The sequence below is a fragment of the Populus nigra genome, chromosome 8, assembly GCF_951802175.1.
Source record: "Populus nigra chromosome 8, ddPopNigr1.1, whole genome shotgun sequence".
In the NCBI taxonomy this organism is placed as follows: domain Eukaryota; kingdom Viridiplantae; phylum Streptophyta; class Magnoliopsida; order Malpighiales; family Salicaceae; genus Populus; species Populus nigra.
Window position 1 is genome coordinate 20,606,535 of NC_084859.1, and position 27,946 is coordinate 20,634,480.

The following is a 27,946-nucleotide window of genomic DNA, read 5'->3' on the forward strand; positions in this document are numbered from 1 at the left end:
TTATGCTTTTTGTTCCTCGGAGTTTGTGTTTCACACATTGACAGGTGTGTAAAAACTTCATCAATGCCCTAGCTAAGCTAGAGGAAAATTTTCTCAACCTGAACTCTCACCCCTCATGACCAAACTACTGCTTGCACATGAAAAGCCTAAAACATGGTTTTGGTTCAATTCTTTAATATATTGAGATTTTATTTATTTTCAAGCACCCTTTCTTCTTCCATTGCTTCTAACACGCAAAACGAAACTTCAGTTAAATTAGGCAAGATTAGGGTCAAGGAGTGCCTCGCCCTCTCTCAAAGAATTCCCTTTTCTTCCTTTCTGAACACTAGTCTAATAACATTAGTTCTTGGCGTGGGAAACTTTTAAAGCAATAAATTGATTTTGGACTTTGAACAAAAGTTTCATGCATAATACATGCGAAAACTTTCCCTAGTAAATATAATTAAGGATAAGCCCATGTTAGGTTATGATAATCTAACTATGATCAGGTTAGAACACTTAATTAAATTTATGTAATGATAATTATGGAGTGATCTTTTGATGAATACTAGTGAATAGTATATAACTTTTACTTTGACTCAGTGCAAATATGTCAAAAGCTTGTAGCATCTTTCCTAGTCTGTTCAAATTTGGATTCTCCTTTTTATCTGTCTGTACTTTCAAATGGTCAAGCTGCCAAGTGTGTTAGAGATTTAGTATTTCTTTTAAATTTTAAGTTTAAGTTTTTTGCTTTTTTTTGCTGTTGTTTTTTCATATTTAAGTATACCTTGAATGTGTAGATGCATATGTGGGGGCATGGATCTCAGTATAGGAAAGGGCCAGAATCTCTAAGAGGTACACAGCCAACAGCAATGCTTAGGCTCCCTTGTTATTGCTGTGCACCGGGGTGCAGAAACAACATTGATCATCCAAGAGCAAAGCCGCTCAAGGATTTTAGAACGCTTCAAACTCATTACAAGAGAAAGCATGGAATCAAGCCTTTCATGTGCAGAAAATGTGGCAAGGCATTTGCTGTGAGAGGTGATTGGAGAACTCATGAGAAGAATTGTGGCAAGCTTTGGTATTGCACTTGTGGATCTGATTTCAAGCACAAAAGGTCCCTCAAAGATCACATCAAGTCATTTGGGCATGGCCATTCAGCAAATGGCATTGATTTCTTCGAAGAAGATGATGAGCCAGCCTCCGAAATTGAGCAAGACAATGATTCCACTCAGCGAAACTAAAGGCTAATAGCTGTTGGAAACAAGATCATGTTAATTCTCAGTTGATACCTCTTGTGTTTTCACACAAAACCATTGCTCTTTAGATCAGCAAGAAGCCTATTTAAGCATTAGAGTTACTTTAAATCCCATGCTCTCTCTTTTTTTTCTTTTTATGTGTTTCTGCTACTCCCTTTCTCACTTTAGTAGCTGCTTAGTTTAGCAGACTCCTCATTGATCAATGTTAGACTAAGTTTCTGCAACTTCATCTCTCTCTATATGTGTGTGTGTGTGTGTGTGTGCAAGAATTTTAAACGTATGAAGCCTGTGTCACTAGAGGTACATGAACTAGGTTGAATATAATTTATGTAGAACTTTATATTAGAGAAGGAAAAAGGCCATTCCTTGGTATCTTCCATTGATGTGTGTGATATGCATCACCAAGTTTTTTTTTTGCTTGTGTTAGCTAGAGGATGGCTCTAGATCCCCATTTCAAAACATAGATGATAATGCATCATGCATTTTTTTAGCTTTTTTTGGTACATAGTGCATGCCTAATATTCAAGATGTTAGGGAAAAAATCAATGGTGAAAGTCATAGTTTGATATGAATAAAAACCCTACACCCCATATATAACATATGATGCTTGGCCATGTTTAGTTCATTCCTGAATAATTAGTAGATGTTTAGAATAGTGGTAGTTTTTGTCTTTTATGTTCGTTTCATAAGAAAAAAAATATCAAATTGATATTTTTTAAAAAATAAATTGATAGTTTTAATGTAGTGATATTAAAAATAAATAAATAAATATATATATATATATAATTATTTTTATGGGAAAAATACTTTTGAAAATCAATTTACACAGCAATACCAAGCATATAATTAAAAATGAAGTAGAAGTTAAAAAAATCATCATTTAATCTTATTTGAATTAAATTTATTTAACAAAATGCTTTATAACAGAAGAAATTAAAGTCATCTTCAATAAAAAAAAATATATGTATTCAATATCACTATAAAAACTTTCAAGAACTTTATTAGTCACAAAGAAAACAGAAAAGAAAAGGTTATGAATAATGCCTTTGGATCATGTAGCTAGCTTTTGTTTATTGTATCATAACACAAATATATATATATATATATATATATATATAAACAATCATCACAGAGTGGACATGTCTTCTTATACTTCTTGATTTAAAAGATATACATTTAATGCTTTGAAATTATCTTATATAAAAATTTATTTAATGCTTTTGTCTTTATTTCTCCAACCCAACACATTTTTATCTTTTATATTTATTTCTTTGTACATTCACGAGTCCCAATTTTAATAATATTTGCAGACAATACATGATTTCCTCCATTTATTGTATCCAAGTGGTATTGTCAATTTTCTTGTCCTCGATAATTCCTTTTGTAAGTGTCTTGTGTTCCAATGAATTAACAAATGGACATTGAAGGTTTAGGTGATAGGAAACCCGGGAGGGATGAAAAAAGGGGGGAATAAGTACATGGTGCATGGGGCAAATGCAGTGAGAAAGGCCTTTCAAACCTGTAAAAACATCTAAATACTTGGACCACCTTGCTAGTTAATTTGTTTTCTCTGCGTGTTTTTTTTAATATATTCTCTTTATGTTTTTAAATTATTTTGATATAAATTTTTTTAAAAATAATAAAATATTATTTTAATATATTAAAAAAAAAACATTTTAAAAACAGTGACTGCTGCAGTATCTACCGTATAACACCATTGTTTAGTGGTAGATGGTGAGTTCTCACTGGTAGACAGAACATATAAAAACCCAAATCAAATGATTAGCAAAGGAAAGAGAGTGTGATATAATATACAACATAGTACAGTTTTTTTTGTTGATAGATCATACCAGAGAGACTGATGAAGCTACAAAGGATGGATTGGATGCATGATAAATAGAAGGAAATGGATCTTGTTGGCAGCTTTGTTAACAATTGTCGTGACTTGAGAGAAAGATACATAGTGTGCAAGCAGTCAAAGGGCTCTTTGACATGTCTTGTCATGCTACATTACTAGTCAGAGTCCATGTCTGTTGGGTTTCTTCAGTACTTGTCTCTACCACCTTTGCTCCAAAAATTTCCCTTCTCTCTCTCTCTCTCTCTCAGAGTAATGGCAGAGCTGAAGTAGTTATAGGTTTTACACTCTACATTATGAGATTCTACAGGAGAGAGTGAAGAGAAAAAAGAAGAAGGATGAGAAGAAAAGAAAAGGTGGTGATGAATCCAATAACAAAATTGCGATTCTTTTCTTGTTTTCTTTGTTATTCAGTGACTTGTCATAGCAAGCCATCATTTTTATGCTAATGAAGTCACCAAGCTGTCATCTAGCCATGGACAAATGATGGATCCTTTCATAGTTCTATGTAAACAAGGCCTGCCCCACTTCTTTTCATTTTTTTCCTTTTCTTTTTATCTTCTCTGACCAATACATGCAATAAGAGGCAATTATCCTAAAGGAACGTAACTTGAGCACTTTTGGCTGTTTATTTATAAGGTAATTTCTGCAGTGAGTCGAGGTAAAAGTAAATATCATCAATTTATTAAATTTATTCTGGCCTCGTGATCTTCTCCAACCAATATATGCAATAAGAGGCAATTATCCTTTCGGGGATTTATTTATAGGTAATTTATGTAGTGAGTTGAGGTAAAAGTTAAATTTTATGTTATTAAATTCGGTTTAGTTTAGTGAATTAATTTAAAATGAGTTTTAAAAAAATTAGATGGAAATTGATTTAGTTAAATCCAAACGACTTGAGAGAACAACTCTCAACCTAATTGATCAGGTTAAAAGTCAGTATATCACATTTTATATATAAAAATAAAGTCATGTTAACTTTTTATATATAAAGATGAAATAATTTTATTTTAATTGACTTAGATTAAGTGTGTTTTTGGCATTGAGGTGCCAAATCCTTTTCAAAAATATTTTTTACTTAAAAACATATTAAGATAATTTTTTTCAGATTTTTTTTTTGTTTTTATCATTAATACGTTAAAATCATCAGAAAACACTAAAAATTTTATTTTGATATTTTTTTAAGTCAAATACATTTTTAAAACATATTCAAACACAATTGAAGATGCAATAACGAACAAACATTAACTCACTCTATCCATGATTCGGATCTTAGACTAAATCTAGAGTAGTTTAATAACTTTTGTAAAACTCATGATTTTGGCTAGATAAGGCTAGTTATGATCACGTGAAGTGGATAGGATTTTGTATAATGTAAGAAATTAGTCTATCTATGGAAAAATGATCTCTTACCAAAATAGGATGGTTGGAGGGAAAATTTGAAGACAATCCTATCACAATTGGTGGTAGAGGAAGTAGAGCTCGCCAGAGTTAAGGGCTCTACTTGGACATCAACCGAAGACCTTCACTTATCAAACAGCCTTGAAAATAAGTAAAATATATTTATTATTATATTTTATAAAATAAAGATTGCAACTATACTTAATAAAAAAACACTTCAAATACAAAATAAAAACTAATTAGAATCACACTTGTCTGACACATATAAAAAAATTTCTTAAATATTTTTAAATATCTCATTTATAATTCTCCCCGAAACTTTCATTCCCCTATGAGCCCGCTCTAGTGGGAAGTAATTATTCCCTTCAAAACTTCACCTACGAATTAATTATGCATACCGGTCCAATATTTTGTACTATTTCACCAACCACAGTCCTTTTGCGTGGCATGGAGTGATGGAAGAGATTAAAGCTAAAGGCTGGCTTTGGTAAAAGTATTTCTATGATTGAAAGGAAAAGGATCGAGTTTGATGTGCAAGGACGTACCAAAGAGGATGAGAGTGAAGATATATTACGACAGGACCTAATTGAAAAAATCTTGAACAAAAATGTACTCAAATAATTCATATGAGTAAGGCTATGTGTGGTTATACAAAGTTTTTTTACCTAACTTTTTTTTTTAGATTAATATGGGTATTCAGACTAATATGCATGTACCTTGACTAATCTCACGGGTTCTGAAATTAACAACTATATAAGTTTTTAATGGTCTTGAAATTTGTGAGACTCGAACTGGTGATTTTTTAGAAACAAACTCAAGATCTAACCAATTGAGTTATTATCCTCGTGATTTTTTTTTTAACCTAACTTTTTAATGATGAAAATGGCTAAAATTTTACTTCAAAGAAATCATGATCTTACGGGAAGAAATATAAAAGTTTGTCGAGACATAGTATTGATTGTACTTCTTTCATGTATAATTAATAAGAGGAGAACTAAACTTCAAATGTTGGTTTAATGTCAAAGAGGCGTGTTTCCTTTCTTAATTTTCTAAATTTAAATTTTGAAATCAATGTTAAGAAAATCTTATTTTATATTGCGCTAGATAAATATGATGAATGAATTCGTATGATTCTTAGAAAAAAGTTTTCAATTAATTTATAAATTGGTTTGAGAATATTTTTTATAAGAAAAAATAAGAGTAGAACTATGATTTTAAGCATAGTTTTTTTATACTTTCTTTAATTTTTACGGGTATTTGATTTCCAATAATTATAGAGTAATCTCATGGATAAAATATTCTATAGGTGTACGAATAAGTATTTTTTTTCTTTTATTTTTTAATAAAATACTAAAAAAGAATCAATAATTGTGTAATTCTTGCAGGGTGCGAATTTCAATCAAGGCCGACATTAAAAAGGTAAAAGATGCTTCTCATCTAACAAATAAATTTCAATTGAGTACCACATTTATTAGACACTACCCTTCACTTATTATTATTTTTAACTTTAAAATCGTAATGAATGTTTTTTTTTTCATAGACGTCAGTTTTGTTTTGAATTTTAATAATATGGTTAATTGGATACTTTTTTTTTTGGACATGGGCCCGATTGAGTAACTCAATTGTCAATCATATGATAGTTGGTGATTAAAAAAAGTTTACAAAACTAATTCATGTGGGATATGTTGAGTTTAATATGTATGTTGGGTTTAATATGTGTGTGTGTAAAGAAAATAATAAATGTCGATCCCACTATATATAGTAATTGAATTTCAAGTGAGTTTTTTTTATATTAATTTGATGATATATTATGTTTTATATATACCAATATTATGAGTAAAATATCATTATAAATGCATACATGTTATAATTACATTTCAAACAAAATTTATTTATTATACATATTTAGTGATATTTATGAACTTTAAATATATATAGTTATAGCAATTTTGATAACAATTATGATAGAACTTTATCGATATTAGATCTAAAAACATTGTTTCAGATGTAATTAAAATGTAATGGTATGTGAAACAAATGATACACACACACCATAATTGAATTTAGACAAATGTTATTAAAGTTATATAGCTTGCTAAACTTTTTTTAATGAAAGATGAGAATTTTTATTATGCTGGTCATCTAATGGGTGAAAAACCAGTAAATATACAACAAAGAAAATAAAAAACAGTTTTCATTTGAGGAAATCAAACAAATTGGGAAATAAAGAACACAATCCAAGCTTACAAGCTAAACCTTTCAAGATTTGACTGTGCTTTTTTTTATCCTTTTAGAAACTATGTGATTCAAATTCATTTATATCTAATACCAGATTTAGAGAAGAATAAGTTTCTTTCTTGGAAAAAACTATATTATGAGAGGGAAAAAAAAGCATGGTCAAAGAACATGAAACTAATATAGTATTTTTTTTTTAAAAAAAAAAAAAAACCTTTTCTTTTGGACTGACTCTCTCTCTCTTCTCTCTCAATGTCATGATCACACATGCCATATGCTTGCCTTTAGCAATGTCCTTTAGCAATCGTTGTGTTTCCTTTGATGTTTATGGAGATTCTCCAACTGGGTCTCAGTGTTGGAGAATCTAGAAAAAAGCTTGAAAGAGAAGTTTGTTTCACCATTTTTATGAACCCTAAGTGTGAGAGAATTCCATCTTCCTTTTTTTCAGTTAGAAACAAGACTGGAAAATTCTTGAAGGGCAATCTTAGTTGCATACTGGACAAGCAATCATACAAGTGCTTTATCAGGTTGCAGGAGGGAAATGCCTGCCCCTGACATCATGATTGTTGCCGAGTAATTTGAGATTAAATGCCTAGCAAAATTTGTTACTTTTTTGGATTGGATCGAGATGTTGTTTCTTGATTTGGATTCATTAAAATTGATTAATGATTCACTTTATCTTAAAACCAATATATGTGAACTCGCAATGACATCACTTGCATAAAATATATATATATAATACAAGATTATAAAATTAGTTTTAGAAGTCTCTACTAATAATTTAGATTTCTAGCTTGAATATTCTTGGTATGATTGGTAAAGCAAATGTGTTCCTTCTTCCTCGTAATTAGCAGTCTTATTATATTCAACCTAATATAGGAGATTAACTTTTTGACCTAGGAGCTCCTCCAAGTTAGGTTTTATATCGAACTGGGTGTGTGTTTGATAATATGGTGTTCGGTGTTTTTGTAAAAATATTTTTTAATTAAAAATATATTAAAATAATTTTTTTAAATTTTTTTATTTTTGACATCAACTCATCAAAAGACTTCTAAAAAAACATCAATTTGATATTTTTTAAGGTGAAAAGCAAATCGAATCACAAAAACAAACACATATTAGGTAGGTATAAGACACAGAACCTATATTCTTGGCCCATCAAACCCTAGCCCAAACTAACCTTGGTATTTAAAAAGAAAGTTACCAAATAATTTGCTTTTCTTCTCTAAGCTTTTGGGTTTCGAAAAGGGTTGAAGAAGTAAGTAAGTAATTCTTTTTTTTATTGTTTTTTATTAGGAAATTGGTGGTTAAGGGATTAAAGAAGAGTTTAGAGTTTTTATTATAATTTGATGATTGAATGATTTAAGAGATTTAAACTGATTAAATGACTGGAATTATGGGTCTTGAAGAACAGATCAATTATTTTTGGGATCTGTAAATTTAAAAACTAGTAGATCAGAATTTTAGAAATCCCGAACAACCGATTGAATTGCTTGATAGTTGCTTGATGTTTCTGGTAGACTAGTTGGTCTAAACTTGCCAATCGATTGGCTTGTGGTGGTGGTCGATCGGTTGATCATTTCAGTTGACTGATTGACTCGGTAGTAGGGTTAATCAGGTTTGCTAGGTTAGATCAGTTTGGGGTATGTTCGAGATCGATCGGGTGAGTCAGTTCGGCTTTATAATTATGTTTTGGTTTCTAAGCTTAGAATTTCAATCTCTTATGTTATTTTTTTCAAGTCATTTTTTAGTGTTTTTCAGTATCCGTCATAGATTCCTACTAGCGATTCCTTGTGGTCTCTGGTTCTGCTTATGTTTGTCTTTTGCTCTTTTTTTTTTAGTGAGTGAAGTAGTTTTTAATATGCATGTAATATAAATAGTTTATGTGTGCTAATTAGATGATGAGTACAATTGATTATTTCTTGAATAATTATATATGTTATTGCTTTATTTTCCGAGTACTTATTTATTCTTGAAATCACATTCGCAATCTGTTGAATTAAATTCTATTCAATATGACATGCGTTTGCATTGATAATTATACGAATATTTATTATATCTTGATGTTGGTATATTCATCAGTAACTTCATGCTAACAGATAGTAGCTAGTCTATATGCACATAGTATTATGTATACCTAGCTGGTAATAGAGGCACCAGCTTGTGGCGATTAATCCTCCCACAGTAATTGGGGCCACAAACCTCAACTGTTATGGAAACCTTAGGGTTTTGTCTATTATCTGAGCCAATGATTTTATTTGATCTTTGACACGTATTTCATTACCATATGTTATTATGCTTAATATATGTATATATATTCGTTTCAATCCTTATACTTATAAATAGTTAAAATATATATATTAAATGTTATTCTCTTCTGAGTTAGTTGAACTCACCCCTCTATTTTAATATTATTTTAGGTTATTAACTTCTGTTAGTAAGTTAACATTTGATTTAGAGTTCCTGCTACTTTGTTCGTAGGTATATTTTGCTTGTTTTTGCGAGGTTTTTTTTATCTTTTGTCATTCATATTTTAGACACACCACTATTACATTGTTTTCAATAATTTTTAGGTTTTTGTTCAAAGACTGAATTTTATTTAATGTAATAAGTATTTTGAATTATAAATTATTTTATTGGTTTTGAGGAATATTTAAAAAATTACGAAATGTTGCGTTATATATATATATATATATCCCATTGTCACGACTCGATTAATCTTGGGCTTGTAATCAGCAACGCAAGAGTATATCACAAAACAAATATATATAAATCCATGTTGATTTTAAATTTTTTTTCAAAGCAAAATCGTTTCAATTTTTTTAAATAAAATCAAAATTATATCAATTTAAATTAATCTAAATTGACCTATCAACCCACGATCCACACATTGAAGCAAGTAATAGATCAGGTTTATAACGATGTATATTATCATTTAAAATGCAAATTTTGCTTAAAACTTAAAGTAAAAAGAAACTTACTCCTGATATGAAAGGAAACTGTTTCAATGATGCTTTTACTTTTAAGATTCAATTGTTTTTAAGATTAAGTGATTATTTAACATATTGTATCAAAGTCTTCTTGATTAAAAAAAAAAAGGTAGTATAAAGTCTTTTGAAGTTCCGTAAGCTTATTTGCTTTCCACAAGCTTTGAAGTCATTTGCATGCATCCCCAACTCAAGATTAATCTCAATTAAACAAGTAGAAATGGCCATGGCAATATACCACTACATTTTTCAAATAATTTGAGTTGAGATGGGAGCCACTGGGATGAGCCTGGGATCCTGCTTTACCATGCAACAACAAAGGGTCCATTTGTTCAGTTTCATCATTATGGACACAAAATCATGAATCTGAATCCTTATGCTGACTATTTTTTCTGGATGATATAGTTTATGGTATACTTTTTAGTGAATACATTCAATCAAAATTTCTATTAGATATGCTGTTCCTCTTCCCCATAAATGAAACTTGATCTTTTCTTTTGTTTCTCCTTTAGCTGATGATACACTTTTTCTCTCTTTTTCTGTAAAGTGCTTGTCTCTTTATCTGCCCTTGTACTACTCCCCCCTCTTTCAATTTGCCAATTCAGTCAAAACCAACCTTTTTCTCTTGTAATGAGAGACAAGAATAGACAGCTCTAATCCCATGAATCTCTTGATGAGATCTTTGTTTGTATGATTGCTTGTTTGAAGATTTACATTTCATAGAAACCATAATCTTCTTCTCAAATACTAGGGACCATGCCCACCAAATCCATGGTTGCTTCCTTTTTCTTTTCTTGTTCTTGTTTTCCCATTATTTATGCCGCTGTGTTCCAAGATGAGTCTAAATCATGGAAATTAAATCCAGTCCATCCCATGCCCCGGATCAATGCTTAAATCATGGGTCAGAGAAGCTAATTCAAGTTTATTTGTTAATCAAATCTATGTTGTTTTAATTTTGTAAAGATAAAACAAGTTTTGATAAGAAAAAATCTATAAAAAATCAAAATGTCACATGATTGACTTCCTTTTTCATACATGATTTCGAGCGCCAAGAGACAGAGACAAGTCAACTCGTCAAACTAGATTTAATAACTATGTTCTAGATTTTCTTAGGAAATGTTGGGAAAAAGAAGGGTTGATATCAGTTTGTGAAAAATAAATAAAAAGGCTTCTTTTAGATCAATTTGTAGAATTACAGCATGTAATCAGCCGAGAAACCACTTATTTTCCATGCAAGCATCACGCAGAATACATAGGAGCTCACTGAGTAGCAACACTGAGATAATGAAATGAACTTCATTGAAGATTACGCAATCCATAATTTCCCCACTTGTCAACTCTTCTTGCCCACTTACATTTTCACATTAACTAAAGTAAGAAGGTTAGTACAATTTTGAGTTATTGATTAAGGATGGAAACTGCTGTAATCTCCTGTAAGTATAATGCTGCCTGTTTGGCCTACTGATGTGGTCGAATTATAGGATGTCAAGGCGAGATTAAGCGGGCACCATGCAAGATGGCCTAGTGCTCTAGTTTGGGAATGTACAAATTGTTATGTAGGTTGATTTGGCTGATCCATAGCTACAAGCTCATCTCATCAGGTAGGCTGATTTCAAGAAGATACAGGCTGAAGACCAGCAGCAATACATGTGAGAAAAATAATTTAACAAAAAAAATAATAATCCAGATCTTGAAACAGAATCACGTATAGTTTGAGTTCTATTACCTTGCAGACATGAAAGCCATACCAAAGAATACGGCCTTAACAGCTTGTTTCTGACCAGCATAATCAAATGCCAGTGGCAGCATTTCATGCAAGGTGAGGAAAGCCATCACTCCACCAACTGCAAATGCAACAAAAAATTATGGTGAGATTGAAGTAGCACATTGATTTTCTCCAAACATCTGGAGAAACTGAGAAATAAATGGTATTGCATACCTGATCCCAGCAAACCCTCAAGAATTTCAGGACTCAAGCTGCTTGGGAATAGATAAGCTACAGTCAAGGAAAAGGACATTCTTATTGATCGAAATTAAATGACTTCCCATGCTTTAGCAACATAAGCAATAAAAAGAAGTTGACATACCTACAAGCACCACACCAAGTGGCTCAGCCAAACCAGAAAGTGTAGCTAATTTGAATGCCTGCCACTTGCTGAAATGAGGACAGAAACTAACTAGTTAATTTATATTATGGGTATAATACAATAAATTCTACTCTGTTGACATAGAAGCAAAAACAATATAGCCAAAGGTATCAGAAGAACACTTTGGTCACATAAATAAGGGTAGCTATTATATATCTAGCCACTCCGACCCCTTAGGCAGGAGCCAGTAGTCTGGAGCCAAAAATTGTCGAGTGTATCTTGCACTATATCATACTATTAAATGGTATGTGCAAAAATCAGGTTATGGTTTCCTTTTTGTTTTCCTTTATTTGAGATCCTTGCTTTCTTCAGGAATTGAAAGATCGTGGAGGCCAAACAAGAGTGTTAGTGAATAGATCAGGCTACTGTGGTAGGCACTAATGCTACCCCAATAAAAAAGCAGCACTTCTGACTCCCTTTAAAATTTTGCTACAACACAAGGACATGACGTAGAAGAATAAAATTGCTACCTTGACCATCTTCAGCAGTGCCTGGGATATCCAAATTTTTTTTTATCAAACTCCAGCACAGCTTCCTGACCTCTATATTCATTACTCTGCCACTCTACAGTTCTATCTCTAGATTCTAGACTGTCAACAGGGCAATTATCTCCACCACTATCACCAGTAATCGCCTCCCTATTTGTTGATTCTTATTTCCAATAAAGTACCATTTCAGGCTACTTCCACAGAAAACATGCTTCGGACCATTTCTTTCTAAAGGGGTTTTTACTGCTGCTTTAGAAAGCTGAATAGAGCAGTGCCTTGGGAAATTTTTACCTCTGTGTTGCAAAATAAATAGGAAGTGCAACAGCAACACCCTGTGGAAATAGACATGAAAAAGTTAGGACAAATAAATAGGTAGTGCAACAGCAAAACCCTGTGGAAATGAACATAAAGAAGTTAGGATTGTCGGAGTATAATATAAATTATACCTTCAACAATTTAAGCTTTTAGGTTCAACTGGTTTTTTAACATAGTAACAAAGCCTTGTTGACCAACCACATCATATTTTATATTTGTAGATGGGAAAAAGCATTAACAAAATACAGGAAAAATTGATAAACAAGGTTTTGGATATTAATTGGCACAACAGTCCAACCGCAGAAAATATCCTTCTCGAGCACGACATTATGGAACTTTCAAAATGAAAACCAAACATATCCACTGCGCCTAGACACATCTTATCATAAGATAAATTGCATATTATGTCTATAGGCAAGAAAAACACAATTAATTCCCATTAATGCTGGCAGCAGAACACATCCTCTCGCTTTTTTTGTATTAAAATCCATAAATAATTGGCACTTAAAATGTTCAAAGTTTAAAGGAACCAACTCTCATTCAGGAAGAAAGCAACCTCTTTGAAGAACTGATAGCATATGTAAGCATACCTCTGGAATGTTGTGCAAAGCAATTGCCACAGCCAAATTAATACCAACACGGAGGCCCTAAAATAGAATTATAAAAGAAGATTACAGAATTGACTTACCAAAGAATAAGAAAATAGCTTCTGGATCTCAAGACCCGAGATTAAAACAATCATTGTTAGCTTCCAGTTGACAATTGTATTTAATGGAAATAACATGCATACTAAGATTAATTTCTAAAACCATGTGGTACCAAATTGGTTGCATCCAGGAACCAACAAGTATTGAAGTGGGTTGTGACTGAAGGCAACATTGTATGAAAAAAGACTACGACATCTTAACCAAAGATCCTTGGTTATTGTGATTCGGCAATTCATAATAGTATACTGAGAAGCAACAAATTTGATTCTTTCAGATGCGGACTATAATTTTTTCATAAAAAGATTCTAAAAAATGGAACTAAACTCCTTGTTTTGGTGGCCATTGAGTAATCGTGCGATTGAATGGTTTGCTTTCTCGTCTTCATCATACCAAAGTCAAATAAACAATCTTCTTAGCACAGGAAGCACAAGTACAATGGCATGCAAATGCAACCCACGATACTAAAGAAGGTAAAAATATCATTAAAGAAACAAGTCTTTTTCTTCAAGAAATTAAACAGTAAACATGGTGCTGAATTGAACAAGCTCCAATTTGTTAAACAATCATATATTAAGACTTTAAGAAAAACCCTTCGTGTTTCTGTTTTCAGGATGAAGCTTTGATGGGTGAGTTTCATTCAAGACAGGTGTATTTTAAGAGTGACACAAGTACTAGACTGTAATCTGTGTATGCATATATATTTTAGCCGAACAGAATACCAACACTACAGAGGAAATATAAATAAGGCTAATGCTACCTTAATTGATCCAAGGAACACTGCCATTCCCTCTGGGAAGTTATGCAAGCTTATTCCTGCAGTCCATGAAAGACAAGATTCAATCTGAACAGACTAGTTTATGAACTTTTCCAACTAAAAGGTACTAAATTTACTGTTTCCAACTCTTGGGGCCCTGATATCTTTACCAGTTTAGTTTAAAAAAAAAAGAGAAAAAAAAAAAAACAAGGAGCACAAGCAAGCAAAATTGAAGTTAGAGAGTGATAGAATAGGACCAGAGAAGGTCAGTCATACCTATTGCAGTGATAATTCCACTGAACAAAACTTGGCGACGATGCTTTTTCATAATGTCCTTTCCCCCTTGGTCACCATTTTTCTGTTACCAAACAAAGTTCCAAACTGTCACATTACCTTCTAATATTCTAGCTGCATAGAAAAGCAGCCATTGTTGAAGTGACAAAACAATTAAGTATTTGGAAAATGTATCATCCAGAACCTTTTTACTTTTAACATCTAAGCTTGAGGTAAGTGTTGGCTCTGGGATAAAATTGGCGATGATACCAAAGAATACAACACCTCCAAAAAACTGTACCGTCAAGGAAAAAAAAAATGACAGGTATAAATGAATAAATAATGTCTAGTAAGCAATAAAATTTGAATTTGATGAAGAAAAGGAAAGATATAGCTAACCCAGAGGTTGCCTTTTAAGAATCCAATTGAATTGATAGCATTATGAGCAAGATCAAGGAATGATATGCACAGCATCAGGCCTGCAGCAAAACCCTGCATAGAGAAGCTTAGAAAGTGTTAATGCAAACACTTTCCCCTGGAGTTTAATACAACATTAGGATCATTCATGGTAACTCCATGCCGCAGCATTCTCTCATAAGCATGTACTAATACTAGAATTACGCAGACACAGGAAATTAATTAGCCACTATCCTTTCATAGGTAGATAAAACACTAAAAGGTGGCGTTCTTTTCTTGTGAGAAGAAGAAGCAGTAAAGAAGGGCAAAAACAAAACAGGTTTTTGCATATGGAGACTTCAACTTCCGAAAACCACCTGTAATAACCCAAGCATCTTCAAATTGGGAGTCTGACAAAGAATTACAAAGAGCGCACCTGTTTCATAGTCCAAGAGTTATAGATAGGTTAAATGTGTTAAGCATAGTAACAAGAAAAACTGGTGTCCATACACAAAGTCAGTGAGCATCAAAAACACACCTCAGTAAGTAAACAGGACATCAAAACTAGAAGAGTAAAACAATTAGTCAATAGTAATATTTGAATTTCATGCCATATTCATGTAGACAAGTCTTTCGTTGCTAACCTAGTGAAGTACTCGAACCACCCAAAACAGAGACGCCAAGAACAATAATCATGAAAGTGTCCGTGGAGATGCTCTCACTCAGACCAAAACGTTAACAATATAGAAAATATGAGTGCTAGGACGTAGGAGGTGTAGTGGGTGCTGAGGATTTGATAAATTTTATAGGGCCTTATGTGTTTGGAAAATTATGGATTCCAGGCAACTTTAGGCAAGTAAATTTTATAGGCCTCTTCACATGAGCTTCTAACACTAGACCAAGTAAATTAGGCAACTTTCTAATCTTCAACAGAAATTGTTAAGAATTAAGGCTAATGGATTTACTTCTTTTCCCTGAAATTAAAAAAAAAATCGTTGTCTTTTCCTCAACAATCATCTTACCGAAAAAAGGATTCCTCCATTTATCAGTTCAATCACTAGTCTTCATTATACATAGCCAGAAACTCCCAATCAACTTCTAAATTAACATCCCTGAATTTTAATCTTCTTCTTGTTACAATTCAGATTCAAGAAACCAGTCCACAAGCAAGAACAATCAGGACCAAATTTAATCCGACTATAATATAACAAAAACTACAATTTAAACCAACTAACACAACAGAGTCTTCCACATTATAGTAAAAATGCATGAAAAACCATGAACCAACTAAACCCCACATCATATTTCCATTAAAAAAAACAAATGATAGTAGAACAAAGTCCACAACGTAAAAACATCAAGAACCTAAAAAAGACTACGTGCGCAACCATATCAGCACAAAAAGAAAAATCCTTAATCATGGTATCTTAAAATTTTCAAATAAAACAAGAATTTTGAAACCAACCCATCATAGAAAAACATAAAAAGTTGCAAGCTTTATATATAACTTGCCTATAGAAGTGCTTAATCCACCCACAAGAGACAGAGCCAAAGCTACCATGACCTGAGAATCCATTGAAAGAAATGCTTCTTTTCTGTAGATGACAATGACCCAAGTACTGTTTAGAGCTAGTTTATATAACCACTCCACTGAAGGAATGATTGTGCTTAGAGGAAAAGAATATAAAGAGGAGAAAGAAAGGGATGGTTTGAGAGAAAGGAACAAGATATGTTCAAGGAAATATTGTTTCCTTACTCAACCGTCTATTATCTGTTTGTCATGCGGTAAAACTTTAAAAAAACCTTTAAGCTTTAAAATTATTTTTTACAATATTTTTAAATTGTTATAATGTACGGATTTTAAAATAAATTTAAAAAATACTACTTTAATATATTTTTAAATAAAAAATAATTTTTAGCACGCACGTAAACACACTTTAACTAACTTGTTACCACATTTTTAAATAAAAATAGAATTGAATTAAATTAAATGTTACTAATACATAATAGTAAATACTCTTTAACATAATTACAGAACTAAACGGGATAGCAGGTTTATCTAGAATTAATTGATCCGGGCTTGAATAGGTCGAAGAAAAAATAAATAAATAAAAAAACTTGATTGATTCAATTAGAAATTTAAGTTAACACGGTGATTGACTCGGGTCTAACCGAGTCAAAATATAATCCTTCACTCATTAATTTTTTAAAAAACAAATATTAAAAAAATATTATTTTATTTTTTTAAAAAAATTAAAATTGACTTGAATTTATCCTTATAACCTATAACTGGAACCTTATCACATGTCTAGTTTTATAACTATTCTATTCCGAAAGTTTTTGGAAGAACGGTAGCAACTACAAGACATCTTTTTATATATTTTGATAATAAATAAATTCATTTTCAATTTATTATTTTGGATTTTAAATTAAGAGGAGTTGGATAAAAATATTTATCATATATACAATTATACATTATTCAAATATAAATTATTTATTTAAATTTTAATTTAAGAAATATTTAGTTTTCATATATGATTCAAGAATTTCAGACCACATTCTAAAAAAATCTTAGACAAATAAAAAAATTGAAATTCTGATAAATAATTAGCAGTTTTCTCTTTATATCATGTCTCAAACTTTGAAAAGCAATCCAGACATTATTCTAAACATTATTGTGAGCAAGGCCAAGGTTTGGAGGGCAATATAATATATTAGCCTAATGTTTTGTTGCGTCTAATATCAATTTAATATAATTTAATTTGCAATAGCTAGGTATTCAAATGAAAATTTGAAAGATTAAAGATTTAAATAAAATTTAAAACCTGTTTGGAGTTGCGTTTCAAACTGCGTTACCCTAAATTTTGAATAAAAAAAATTTAAAATTAATTTTTTTTTCATTTTGATATGTTGATATAAAAAATAATTTTTAAAAAATTAAAAATATATTTTTATGCATATTCGAGCAAATAAAAACATTTTGAAAAGAAACTATTACCACATTTTTAACATAACCTCTAAATAAGATAAGAAGTATAGTATCATAAATTATTGTGTTTGAGTCAACTTCTGTGCTATCGAGTAAATTTATATTTATCATTTTTTTTTATCTAAACCGATAATGTTTTAATTTTTTTCAAAAAAATTCTTGTTTTAATCAAATTTTGTTTGGATTGACCTCAGTCAGATCAATTGGATCGAGAATTAACTCACCTGATCACCGAATTTAGTTTGGTCAATATCAAAACTAGTTCAGATTAAAACTCGATCTTAATCAGATTTTGAGTTATGAATTTATCAATCAACCTACTAAGTTAGGCTGATTTTAATAAGTATGATTAGAAAATTAGATTTAAAAATTTAATAAAATACAACAAAAGTTGTAAAATAAAAAAAAATGAGCCTAATTATTTAACTTTTGACTTGCAAAATAGTTATTGGAAACCGTTTATTAAGAAACAAAATAAAATGACACTATAAGATATACAAAATTGAATTAAAATCAGAAATGGCGTCCCATTAATGTTAAATTGAAATTACATGTATACCCTTGTCATTTTTTATTTTCCCTCTCAAGCCTTTTCAACATGCGGACATGTTCGCCTTCAACTTTGTCTTAGGCTTATGGCTCGGGCTTTTAAGTTTTGTGCCTTTTGATGTGGTTTCTAGACTTTGATATATGCAATAAGAGGAATTATCCAAGGTATATTTTCATTTATGAAAATATTACTAGGTAATTTTGATATATTATTTTACTATATAGTTATTATAACAATTTTACTATATAGTTATTAAGTAATAACTTTTGATTATTGTTTTGAAATTAAAAAAAAATGTATGTTTTGTTTTAAAAAAATGTAAATTTACTTTAAAACTATTACAAATATAAATTTATTTAATATTATTATCTTTTTAATTAATTAGATTTTTATAGTTTTTATATCTATTTTTTTCATTAATCACAATCGCGGGTTCCACAGACTTATAAGTAGAATTTATATTGATGTTTATTTATATTACATGAATTGTTAGGGTTAATTAATCATTATTATTTCGATCAAAAATTAAAATTAGTGATTATTACAATAAAAAAAATCAAAATTTTATGCTAAGAATATTTTATATTTAATAAAAAAGTTAAAAAAAAACTTTAACATTTTTTTAAATAAAAATAATTATAATATGATTAACTCAAGGGTTAAATATTAAGACGACGTGGTTGACTTGGCTTCATTTGATTTTTCCCTTCCATAAACCCTTTTGAAAACCCCACTCAATAGCCAATAGAAAACGCAACCAATTCCCACTTTCTCTCTCACTTTCCCGAGAAACAAACACCCAGTCCCTTCCAAAAAAATGTCCTCTCGCCTCTCCTCCATCCTCCGCCTCCGCTCCCACTTCCTCCACCGCATCCCCGCTACCACAACCACTACAACAGCCACCGCTCTCTTCCACAACTCCACCAAATCAAAACCCATAACCCTTACCTCCATCTCGGATCTCCATTCTCTCTCCACTCTCCGCTTCTTCTCCGCCTCCCGCCGCCACAGCCCCACCCGCCCCAAACCAGTTGACATCGGAGCTCGAGCCCGCCAACTCCAAAACCGTCGTCTCTGGACCTACGCCTTAACCTTCAGCTGCATAGCAGGTTTCATCGTTATAGTGCTTAACAACTTTCAAGATCAATTAGTCTTTTACATAACACCAAGTGATGCGGTTGAGAAATTCAAGAACAACCCATCAAAGAACAAGTTCCGATTAGGTGGTTTAGTCCTTGAAGGTAGCGTAGTTCATCCGTTATCAAGTCCTGAAATGGAATTCGTTGTCACTGATTTGATTACGGATATTTTAGTTAAGTATGAAGGGTCCTTGCCTGATTTGTTTCGAGAAGGACATTCTGTTGTTGTTGAAGGGTTTATGAAGGAACTGGATGATAAGGTGAGGAAGGAAGTTGGGTTGAAGAATGTTTCTGGGAAGGCGAGGAGTGGAGAGTGTTATTTTAAGGCGTTTGAGGTCTTAGCTAAGCATGATGAGAAGTATATGCCTCAAGAAGTTGCGGCCGCGATTGAGAGGAATAAGAAGTTGATCGAGGCTGGTGAAGTTGGGGAAGGTGGAGCTGAGAAGAAGAAGTGAAATCATGGGTATGATTCAAAATTTTTTATTTTTTGATCAATTCTATGATTTATACTTGTTTTTGGTAATGTAGTGTATTTGATCGGATGTTATCTGATATTTGGTGATAAGAATATATATGAAATGGGAGGGATTTAATTGGGAGCTATCGATACATTGCTCGGATCTATCTATGCATTGTTTTGAGGTGAGAGATAGATAGTTATTGGATTTTGAGGGAGAGGGAATTTGATCAATTGAGGCTGCAACTTTTGTAATTGCATATTGATTTATGAATAATCTTCACTTTAATGCAATAATGAATAAACTCCATCAATGAATGAATGGCTTGTGGATCGATGAGTGTGAATTGGTTTTCAATAATTATGCTAATGTTTCTGTTATGGAGTTTTTTTTCCCAATGTTTCGATATTTGATTTTTCTGTGGCGTGTATGGTTGATAAAAGTCGAGCCCATGATTCCAGTCCATCTCGGATGGAACTCCCTCCTGATTTTAGAGTGGAATCGTAGTTTTTCTGCTGAAAATTAGGGGAAATGAATAGGTTTCTTAGTTCATCATACAAACAATGACCAAATAACTCGACTATGATGACTGTTATTGAAGCTTCCCTTTTGCATTCCCAAATTGTTTTTGCAAGTCATTTTATAAAAAAAAAATCTTAGTTAAATCGTGCCATTATAGTGTTGCTTCTGCCTCACTGGAAGTTCAGGACATTCATAGATATGGTTTGCTGTATTTGGTTTAGAAACATAATACTGCAGTGGTTGCTGTTGAGTTTCTCATAGAGATGATGTTGTCCATTTTTGTCCAGAAACCTGAATTTCAGATAGTTTAATCAGCAGGTTTTGAGATCAGTCATTAATTTGGGTTTGTGGATCATATACATGCTCATACCCAGGAAACACAATTTGAAACTAGTATATTTGGCTCTTTATACCTAGGCTCAGAACAATGACATAAATGGTGGTACTGCTGGCAAGTTCACGAGTGGGGAATATCACTCTTTGGTCAGCTTTGGCTAAGAATGATGAGACGTATAATGCTTAATGATGAGGTTATGGCAGCTATTGGGGTTATGCTTAATGAGGTTATGGCTGCTATTGAGACTAGGCTGGCTGAGTCCACGAAGGAGACAAATCAGTGATTGTTCATTGACGGGCATTGCTTGAAAGTTCAGATATTTAGTGGATCATGACTTTGTATAGAGGTGGTGCATAAGTAGTTTTCTGTGAATTTTGAAAAAATGGTGTTATTTGATTAATGAGCATGGCTTTATTTGCTTTTCTTTCTCACCAACTTGCTCGTCATCTATAGGTTGTGTTTGTTTAGTATCCGAAAATAGAAGGGACAAAAACGTGTTTGGTTTGAAGACAATGACATAAATTAAATCTGTTTCTAAGATAGTTCCTGGAGTGAATTTATACTCTTTCAGAACAGCAAGGACAAGGGGACATGTCCTCTCTATCCTCATTGTGTCCATCTCTTCCATTTTGATATAGTAACCAAATGCTACCATATGGTACATGAGCATCAGGTTAACAGTGGATAGTTGGAAACCAAATTGATAGATATTCAGGTGAGGGAATTCATGCTGCCCTCGTGTGTTGTGGAGGAAGTTTGGTATGCAGTTTTCTCTGGATTTTCTTTATTCTTTCCTCGTGTGCACTAACAGAGTGATGGGTAAACATCATTCAAGGAATGGTCATTGCATCATTACAAGTGGCAGAACTTCAACGTTTCAACTGGGTGTAGTTGGTGAAAAAAATCCATTTTTCTAACCAAAATGATATCGCCTCAAGCTTTTTTTTAGCCTTGCAATCCGTGATCCAGGTCCCTGGGTCAGGTCTTATAACCATAGGTAAGTACGAATAAGCAGTTAAGTAGCGTATATAAATAGCAAAGACAGACACCAGATGAAGTAGCGTATATAAATAGCAAAGACAGACACCAGATGAAGTCACTCCTCACCTGTACAAATCCAGCCCCAGCAACCATCGCCCTGTGACGGGGCCACCCACCATATGTCCCACGGTGATGCATGATCAGAAAAAGCCGATGAAGGCGCTATATTTTAAACGACAAAGAAGAACTGCTAACTTACTCCAGGTTTCAAGTGAAGGAGTTGGTGTTTATTTTAGGTTTGCAATATTGAATAGCTGGTTTTTCCAGATTTATGTGCTTGTGATTATGGACATTGGATTATCAGATGTACATTGTTAAGGGAAATCCGCATTGTTGCTATCAGTTACGGTACAAGAAATGGGAGCTAGATAGGCTATATTGGGATAAACTTTTTGAGACATGAGATTTAAGACATTTATTTTATGTTTCTAAGCAATATCTAATTATAATAAACAAGCTCAATGTCATAACCAGGCAATCAAAGTGTAATGTCTGTTAGGGGTGGGCATTGATTCAAATGGTCTGGTTTGGATAAAAAATTCCTAACCGAATCATTTTTTTTCTAATTTTGATTGAATTGAACTGAATAAATGAACTAAACAGAATAGTTTGTTTTTACATTTATTAAAATTATACAATTAATGAGTCTGTAGTTAGATTTTTTTTTTATAGACTTTGATTTAATGAGTTTTTTTTTTGTTTTTTTTTTAATTTGATTCAGTTTTTTTTTAATTGTTTCTAAAATATGAAACCAAAACTGGATAAAATTGGTTTTTTTTTAAAAAAAAAAATAACTAGAATTATCCAACAAATTCAAAAAACCATTTAATTTAGTTAATTTCGTGCAAGTTTTTACAAATATTTTGGATAATTTAATTAATTTTCTCACCCTTGATGTCTACAACTATATCTAATTTAAGACATTTTTATGATTCGAAATTCTAACTTGTTCTGCAGGTAATCATGATTTCTTTTTATACGAGATACCTTAGCAGTGGTAGATTCAATCTTCAACATTAATGAAAAGGATCTTGCCTGTATAGCATGTCTTTTAATTTGGTTTTTCCATAATTTTGAGCTGAAATGAAGTCAGGGGTTAAGATCGAATCATGATTATAAGAAACAAGCAAAATGTTGCTAAGCTGCTCCATTCCCATTTTTGAAGAACTCCTTAATGAGCATTGTCAGCATCCACAAAAAAGACAGAAATTTGACAATTGACAATCTACTGTATACACTCTCCGTGTCAGATCAAGTTAAATTAGCCAATTGAGTCTTCAGAATCTCGTGCTGCTAAGCTGCTCCATTGCCATTTTTGTCGAGTTTCATGAGGCTCTTTGTCAACCAAATTGCTGTTTCTCTTGATGACACAGCTTCTTCGCTGAAGGGTCCTAGTACTCCTGATAGCTCCTCATACCTTTCCTGTCTTAGCAAATTTGCACAAATCTCTAGCAGTGATTCCAGAGCATCTGCCCTTTGCAGGCTCTGAGGATTCCATTCAATCTTTATTTCATCACCATGTAGGGAAGTCAGTGAACTGATCAATGAGATGTCACTAGGGGTTCTGTTCATTTCCTTTTGTCCAACATCATTTCCGCAGGGCGGTTTTGATGGTGTTGATTTCATTTCTGTTACTGCTGGGAGTTTGCAGAATTTGGCTTCCAATTCCATATCATGTCCAGTTTTGTCACCCATCGCGGATGCCGATGCCTTTTTGTAACCAGAAAGGCCAACATAGCCTGTTGAATCTTCAGACAGCTTTTCCATTCTTTTGCAAATCCCAGGACTAGCATCTTTGAATTCCATGCTAGCTTGTCCAGCTCCACAGAGCTTCTCTTGGACTATTTGTGACTTCTTAGAAGCAATTTCTGTCTTCTCGTCTTCAGGGTGAGTCCTTGCAATACTTGCTGAAGAGGTTTCAGAGTTGGCACTTTCGGTTTGTTCTGCACTGTTGTAGAAATCACTGGCTGCTACTTTTTGTTCAAAAGCATCCTGCTTAAAACATCTGCACCCCTTTGATGGACTTGCTTTCAAACCTATGTTATTCTTGTGAACACTAGACTTGTTAGGTAACCGGGTTCCTTTTGGTTTATCCGGGAAGCTGTATTCGGACTTTACAGGGAGGAACACGAGAGATAGATTTTGGCATTTAGCAAGATACGGCTGCAGATGGGGGTGCCTCAACAACTCTGCAGCCTAATTAGGACAACGCAAACATTAATGAGAATAACCTTTCGTAATAAGAGAAGAGAAGCAGCAAGGGCATCTCAGACTCACTGTTGGTCTATGTTCTGGGCTCTTTCTCAGCATGGTTTTGATTAACTGTTTTCTGCAGATAAGAAGCTAACCCTTCAGTTGTATTTTCCTTGATATAGTGCATATGCATAAGAGGTTACAGAGAGTATGACTTACAATGTGGAGGAATAAGCAGCTGGGAGTGGAGAGATGGAAGAACGATTTATCTTATTAATCAGTCCAGCCATATCCTGTGCATAAACATAGTAAAAGTTATCGACCATGTATCAGAAAAAGTAAGTCTAATGTTTGTCCGAACAAGGTCATGTGACGCATACATGAGCTCTAAATGCAGGTTGATGTGCAGCTATCTCAAACATACAGCAACCTGTAAAATCATAGAAAATGTGATTTCAAGAGATTATGCTAACAGGTTGGAAAATTTAACACGTGTCAGCAGGATTTTCATTACCTAGAGACCAAATGTCCGATTTGTAGCCATAAGGTATGTCTGCAAGAAGTTCAGGACACATATAGTTGGGAGTGCCTACAATCTACAGAAATAACAAGCTGTATTAGTCAGCTGTCAGCATTTCCCAGGAAAGTTCAGATAAACAAATGATCCTCTTTGTTATGCCACCAATGGCAGAACTAGCAATACATAGGAGCTTGGCACAATTGGACCAGATCGATAATTGAACCATTACCGTGGATGCAAGATCCTCCTTGTTCAACAATTTTGCAAGTCCAAAGTCACCTGGACATGTACTGTGAGATAATACAGTTTCTGTGCAATTGAAACAAATAAAATGTTAAAAGAGTTCTGTGTATTTGCATCCTGACCTAGCTGGATGTTGCCATCTTTCGTAAGGAATATGTTAGAGCACTGGCATTGGAGAGTGGATTCATATCAGAATGATGTTATGAACAAGTTTTTTCAAATGAAAATTGCTACTGAAACATACTTTTAAATCTCTGTGAAGGACACGATTGGAGTGGAGGTAGTCCACAGCAAGCAACAACTGTGTCAGCCATTTGCAGAGTTTCTGGAGTAGAGTTGGAAAATAATTTGCATTAGATGCAAAACTAACATGAGAACGAAAATTGTCACCAAGGACTTTAGTTTCTTGTAGATATTCCACATGTTCTTTACCTCTTCAGGAAGATACGTCCCTCTAGCTTTCTTTATCATCTGAGCCCTGTAGCAACAGTATCAGGTTAAGCATAGAAGGTAAGGATATAGGTTTCCATGAGTAGGAAATTCACAAAATTGAGTCTGGTTCAAGCATTGAATAAAAAATCAACATGCATGGCAAGGCAGTAGCTACTACTGCATGGATCTCTGTCGTCCACACTGTGCGCAGATGGTGGGGATCTGTGCAACCACGCAGTCGCAACCCCACCTAGCAAAACCCTATTGGCAACGTGTGTTTTAGTACGCACTTTGAAATATCTAGGATCTTACATGCCAATTCAAGATTGAACTCAAATTTCTATACTAAAGTAACTTACATGTCTCCTCCCGCACAGTAACTTGTCACGATGCATACATAGGATTCCTGTAAAACATAGGCAGGGAGTGATGATACTATTTTTGGTACTTGGGAGAGATGATTTGCTCAATAAATTTTCCTTCTTCTGTATCCCCCTCAATTGTGAGGTAAAACCAGTGTAAACAATAGCAGATTGCTAAAGGGGTACCTTTTCCACCCATGAATCTTTGTACTCCACAATATAGGGATTATTCAGCTTCGATATCAAATTCATCTGCATCATATACCATCAGTAACCAAGTTATATTCCTCAGTGCAATGCATGAAAAGATAGCAGAGTTGAATAAATGGTTAACTGAGCAGTTTTCTGGAGGCTGATGATAACCTCTTGATATGCTGTTTGCTTGAATTTTTCTGTTTGTTTAGCCAAACGAATCTTCTTCAATACATACCTACAGAATATAGGTAGATTTCATTTAACAGTGTACTGTAACCAAACATAGTTAATGAAGGAAATGGTTGTGGATCCATGTCACCCATGATGGGTCAACATGGATCATGATCCCATGTAATGGAAAAGTGGGGAGGGAAGTTATCTTGAACACAAACTGAACATTAGAGTTACATTTGGTTAGTGTTCCAATATAAAAAAAGACATATATAAAAGGGATAAAAACATATTCAGCTGGAGGTAGAGAGATATAGATAAAATAAATTAGTCTGACAGAAAAACATGTTTTTATGTCCTCACTGTTTCTGTTTTTTTTATTTCAACACTATTTATATAATTCAAAAGGATTCCGACAATTCTATAACTTGAGAAGAAGAGAGAGAATAAAAGTGTTCGTAAACTTTTCTAAGGAATTTGGCATTCAAGAAGGAAAACCAAACACTCCTCCATACTCTGAAAGGTATCGGACGTTGCAGTTCAAATATATTCAGTAGGTGAATATCAATTATGATTCGTGTTCATGCTTAGACTAGTGTTCGAAGTTCCATGAGACATTTCACATGAAAACAGATTTTGATCCACATATTAGTTTTTCCAACAATAATTTTCTGACAGTAAATCTTCCAAGATAACTTGGCTAAGCTGGATCATATGTCATGTCAGATTTCTGAAAACAGCTTTATACGGCAAAAGCATATTTATTCTGTAACAATTAGAGCAGGAGGAAATACATGAAATATGTGGGCCTAATCACACTTAATAGACAGGTGACTGATCCTTTCAATTATCTCTCAAAGGGCAGAGCTAAGAACTTTATTTGGCATTAACTAACCCTCGCAAGGCATCCACAGTCACATCCAGCTCTTCAGTTTTCACAGAAAAGCTGCATGATATTAAGTAAACAATGATCAATTTTAGTCCCTTGTATCCTTCCCAAGTATATCTTCTTCTTCTCTCTTTTTTATTTCTGTTTCTTAGTGGAGCAAGACAGGACTCAAATTGAGCCCATCAGGCTACCCCTTTCCTTAACTTGCAGGGAGAGTTCTCTTCTACTGACCCCTCTTTTTGAAGGGCGAACAGAAACAAACATAATACCTGAGGAAATTTAACTGCAAGGAAGATTTGGCAGAGAAACTCCATACCTTTTATTCTCAAATTTATGAAGAACAAGAAATGCAGCTCCAAAAATTCCTCTTCCAATTTGCTCTATAACTCCATAATCATCCATCTTTGATACCATTTCTTTGTTCTTAGTCTCCATGACTAACTTCAATGCTGAGCAAAGTAACACAACTTTAAGCTATATATCATCCACTAGCCTCTCCAGCCTGTGGCACCTCATTGACTGCTACATGTCAAGCAAGCCAGAACATTAAATGGCTACAAGCACCATTAAACTGAATTCAAGACCACAACAGAAACATTAACTGTTTGCAGAGGACAATGTCACGGTATAAGCTGTGTGGTTCAGAGATCACAAACAGGAATCATGCTACAACCATGAAGACAGAGTGCTATAAATTCTGCATTTACACCACACAGAACTGCTCAAGAATTACCCCATAAAGAGTTAAAAAAAAAAAAACCCTTCTAAACAGAATCCTGACTTGTCATCTGAGCTCAAGAAAAATGTGTAAGGAAAGAAACTGAACATGTTGAATGTTAATTTTAAATTCAAAAGGAGGACGAAATTTGAGGCAAAAGTTTAGTTTCCTACCGTGACAGGTATGCCAACCACAGTTTTGAAATAGAAAAGAAAGCATAGCAGCATAGCCTTACTTGCATTTTGGGACTCCCAGCATATCATTACTGCCATGAGTGGTTGGTGGGTCACTATCCTCTTAACTAAAGGTTTATTCTATAAATCAAACGTCTTTTGACAAACTTAAAAATGTGTCTGAGTACACAGATAGCCTCAACAGATTTTTATATCAC

The 27,946-nt window shown here is 33.1% G+C and overlaps 4 protein-coding genes across 9 annotated transcripts; 2 read left to right on the forward strand and 2 right to left on the reverse strand.

Annotated features, from left to right (window-relative positions):
* Positions 1-75: 75 nt before the first annotated feature.
* Positions 76-1,612, forward strand: LOC133702380 (zinc finger protein WIP2-like). Its single transcript, XM_062126716.1, has one exon. It carries the CDS (start codon positions 780-782, stop codon positions 1,221-1,223), a length of 444 nt encoding a protein of 147 aa, XP_061982700.1. The 5' UTR covers positions 76-779; the 3' UTR covers positions 1,224-1,612.
* A 9,386-nt stretch (positions 1,613-10,998) lies between these two features.
* Positions 10,999-16,556, reverse strand: LOC133700831 (zinc transporter ZTP29-like). Of its 2 annotated transcripts, XM_062124521.1 has the most exons (12): positions 16,309-16,556; positions 15,174-15,232; positions 14,800-14,892; positions 14,606-14,695; positions 14,404-14,485; positions 14,131-14,186; positions 13,257-13,313; positions 12,643-12,683; positions 11,804-11,871; positions 11,656-11,712; positions 11,443-11,560; positions 10,999-11,343 (listed from the first exon to the last, which is right to left on the reverse strand). In XM_062124521.1, the coding sequence occupies exons 1-12, from the start codon at positions 16,370-16,372 to the stop codon at positions 11,298-11,300; spliced, it is 831 nt and encodes a 276-aa protein (XP_061980505.1). In that variant the 5' UTR covers positions 16,373-16,556; the 3' UTR covers positions 10,999-11,297. The 2 variants fall into 2 exon arrangements, with proteins under 2 accessions (XP_061980505.1, XP_061980506.1); XM_062124522.1 differs by lacking the exon at positions 15,174-15,232.
* Positions 16,557-19,040: 2,484 nt separating this feature from the next.
* On the forward strand, positions 19,041-20,266 carry LOC133701028 (cytochrome c-type biogenesis protein CcmE homolog, mitochondrial). The gene has a single exon (XM_062124784.1). It carries the CDS (start codon positions 19,153-19,155, stop codon positions 19,927-19,929), a length of 777 nt encoding a protein of 258 aa, XP_061980768.1. The 5' UTR covers positions 19,041-19,152; the 3' UTR covers positions 19,930-20,266.
* Positions 20,267-22,945: 2,679 nt separating this feature from the next.
* Positions 22,946-27,890, reverse strand: LOC133700864 (serine/threonine-protein kinase Nek6-like). Of its 5 annotated transcripts, none has more exons than XM_062124568.1 (14): positions 27,791-27,890; positions 27,154-27,356; positions 25,946-26,012; positions 25,769-25,834; positions 25,580-25,626; positions 25,221-25,266; positions 25,033-25,113; positions 24,911-24,953; positions 24,775-24,824; positions 24,540-24,621; positions 24,406-24,455; positions 24,245-24,318; positions 24,110-24,161; positions 22,946-24,028 (listed from the first exon to the last, which is right to left on the reverse strand). In XM_062124568.1, the coding sequence occupies exons 2-14, from the start codon at positions 27,270-27,272 to the stop codon at positions 23,126-23,128; spliced, it is 1,680 nt and encodes a 559-aa protein (XP_061980552.1). In that variant the 5' UTR covers positions 27,273-27,356; positions 27,791-27,890; the 3' UTR covers positions 22,946-23,125. The 5 variants fall into 5 exon arrangements, with proteins under 5 accessions (XP_061980552.1, XP_061980548.1, XP_061980549.1 ...); XM_062124564.1 differs by having other exon boundaries at positions 27,154-27,534; positions 27,729-27,861; XM_062124565.1 differs by having other exon boundaries at positions 27,729-27,811.
* Between the last annotated feature and the right edge of the window lie 56 nt (positions 27,891-27,946).

Bases quoted from the DNA above. Each gene is read 5' to 3' on its own strand.
- LOC133700864 (XM_062124568.1), bottom strand. From the start codon at position 27,272: ATGGAGACTAAGAACAAAGAAATGGTATCAAAGATGGATGATTATGGA. The intron at 25,627-25,768 runs GTACCCCTTTAG...TATGTTTTACAG, and splicing joins AAGATTCATGGGTGGAAAAG to GAATCCTATGTATGCATCGT. The intron at 24,319-24,405 runs GTATGCGTCACA...GTTTATGCACAG, and splicing joins AACCTGCATTTAGAGCTCAT to GATATGGCTGGACTGATTAA.
- LOC133701028 (XM_062124784.1), top strand. From the start codon at position 19,153: ATGTCCTCTCGCCTCTCCTCCATCCTCCGCCTCCGCTCCCACTTCCTC.
- LOC133702380 (XM_062126716.1), top strand. From the start codon at position 780: ATGCATATGTGGGGGCATGGATCTCAGTATAGGAAAGGGCCAGAATCT.
- LOC133700831 (XM_062124521.1), bottom strand. From the start codon at position 16,372: ATGGATTCTCAGGTCATGGTAGCTTTGGCTCTGTCTCTTGTGGGTGGA. The intron at 15,233-16,308 runs GCAAGTTATATA...ACTATGAAACAG, and splicing joins TGGATTAAGCACTTCTATAG to GTGCGCTCTTTGTAATTCTT. The intron at 13,314-14,130 runs GTAGCATTAGCC...ATTCTATTTTAG, and splicing joins TGTTCCTTGGATCAATTAAG to GGCCTCCGTGTTGGTATTAA.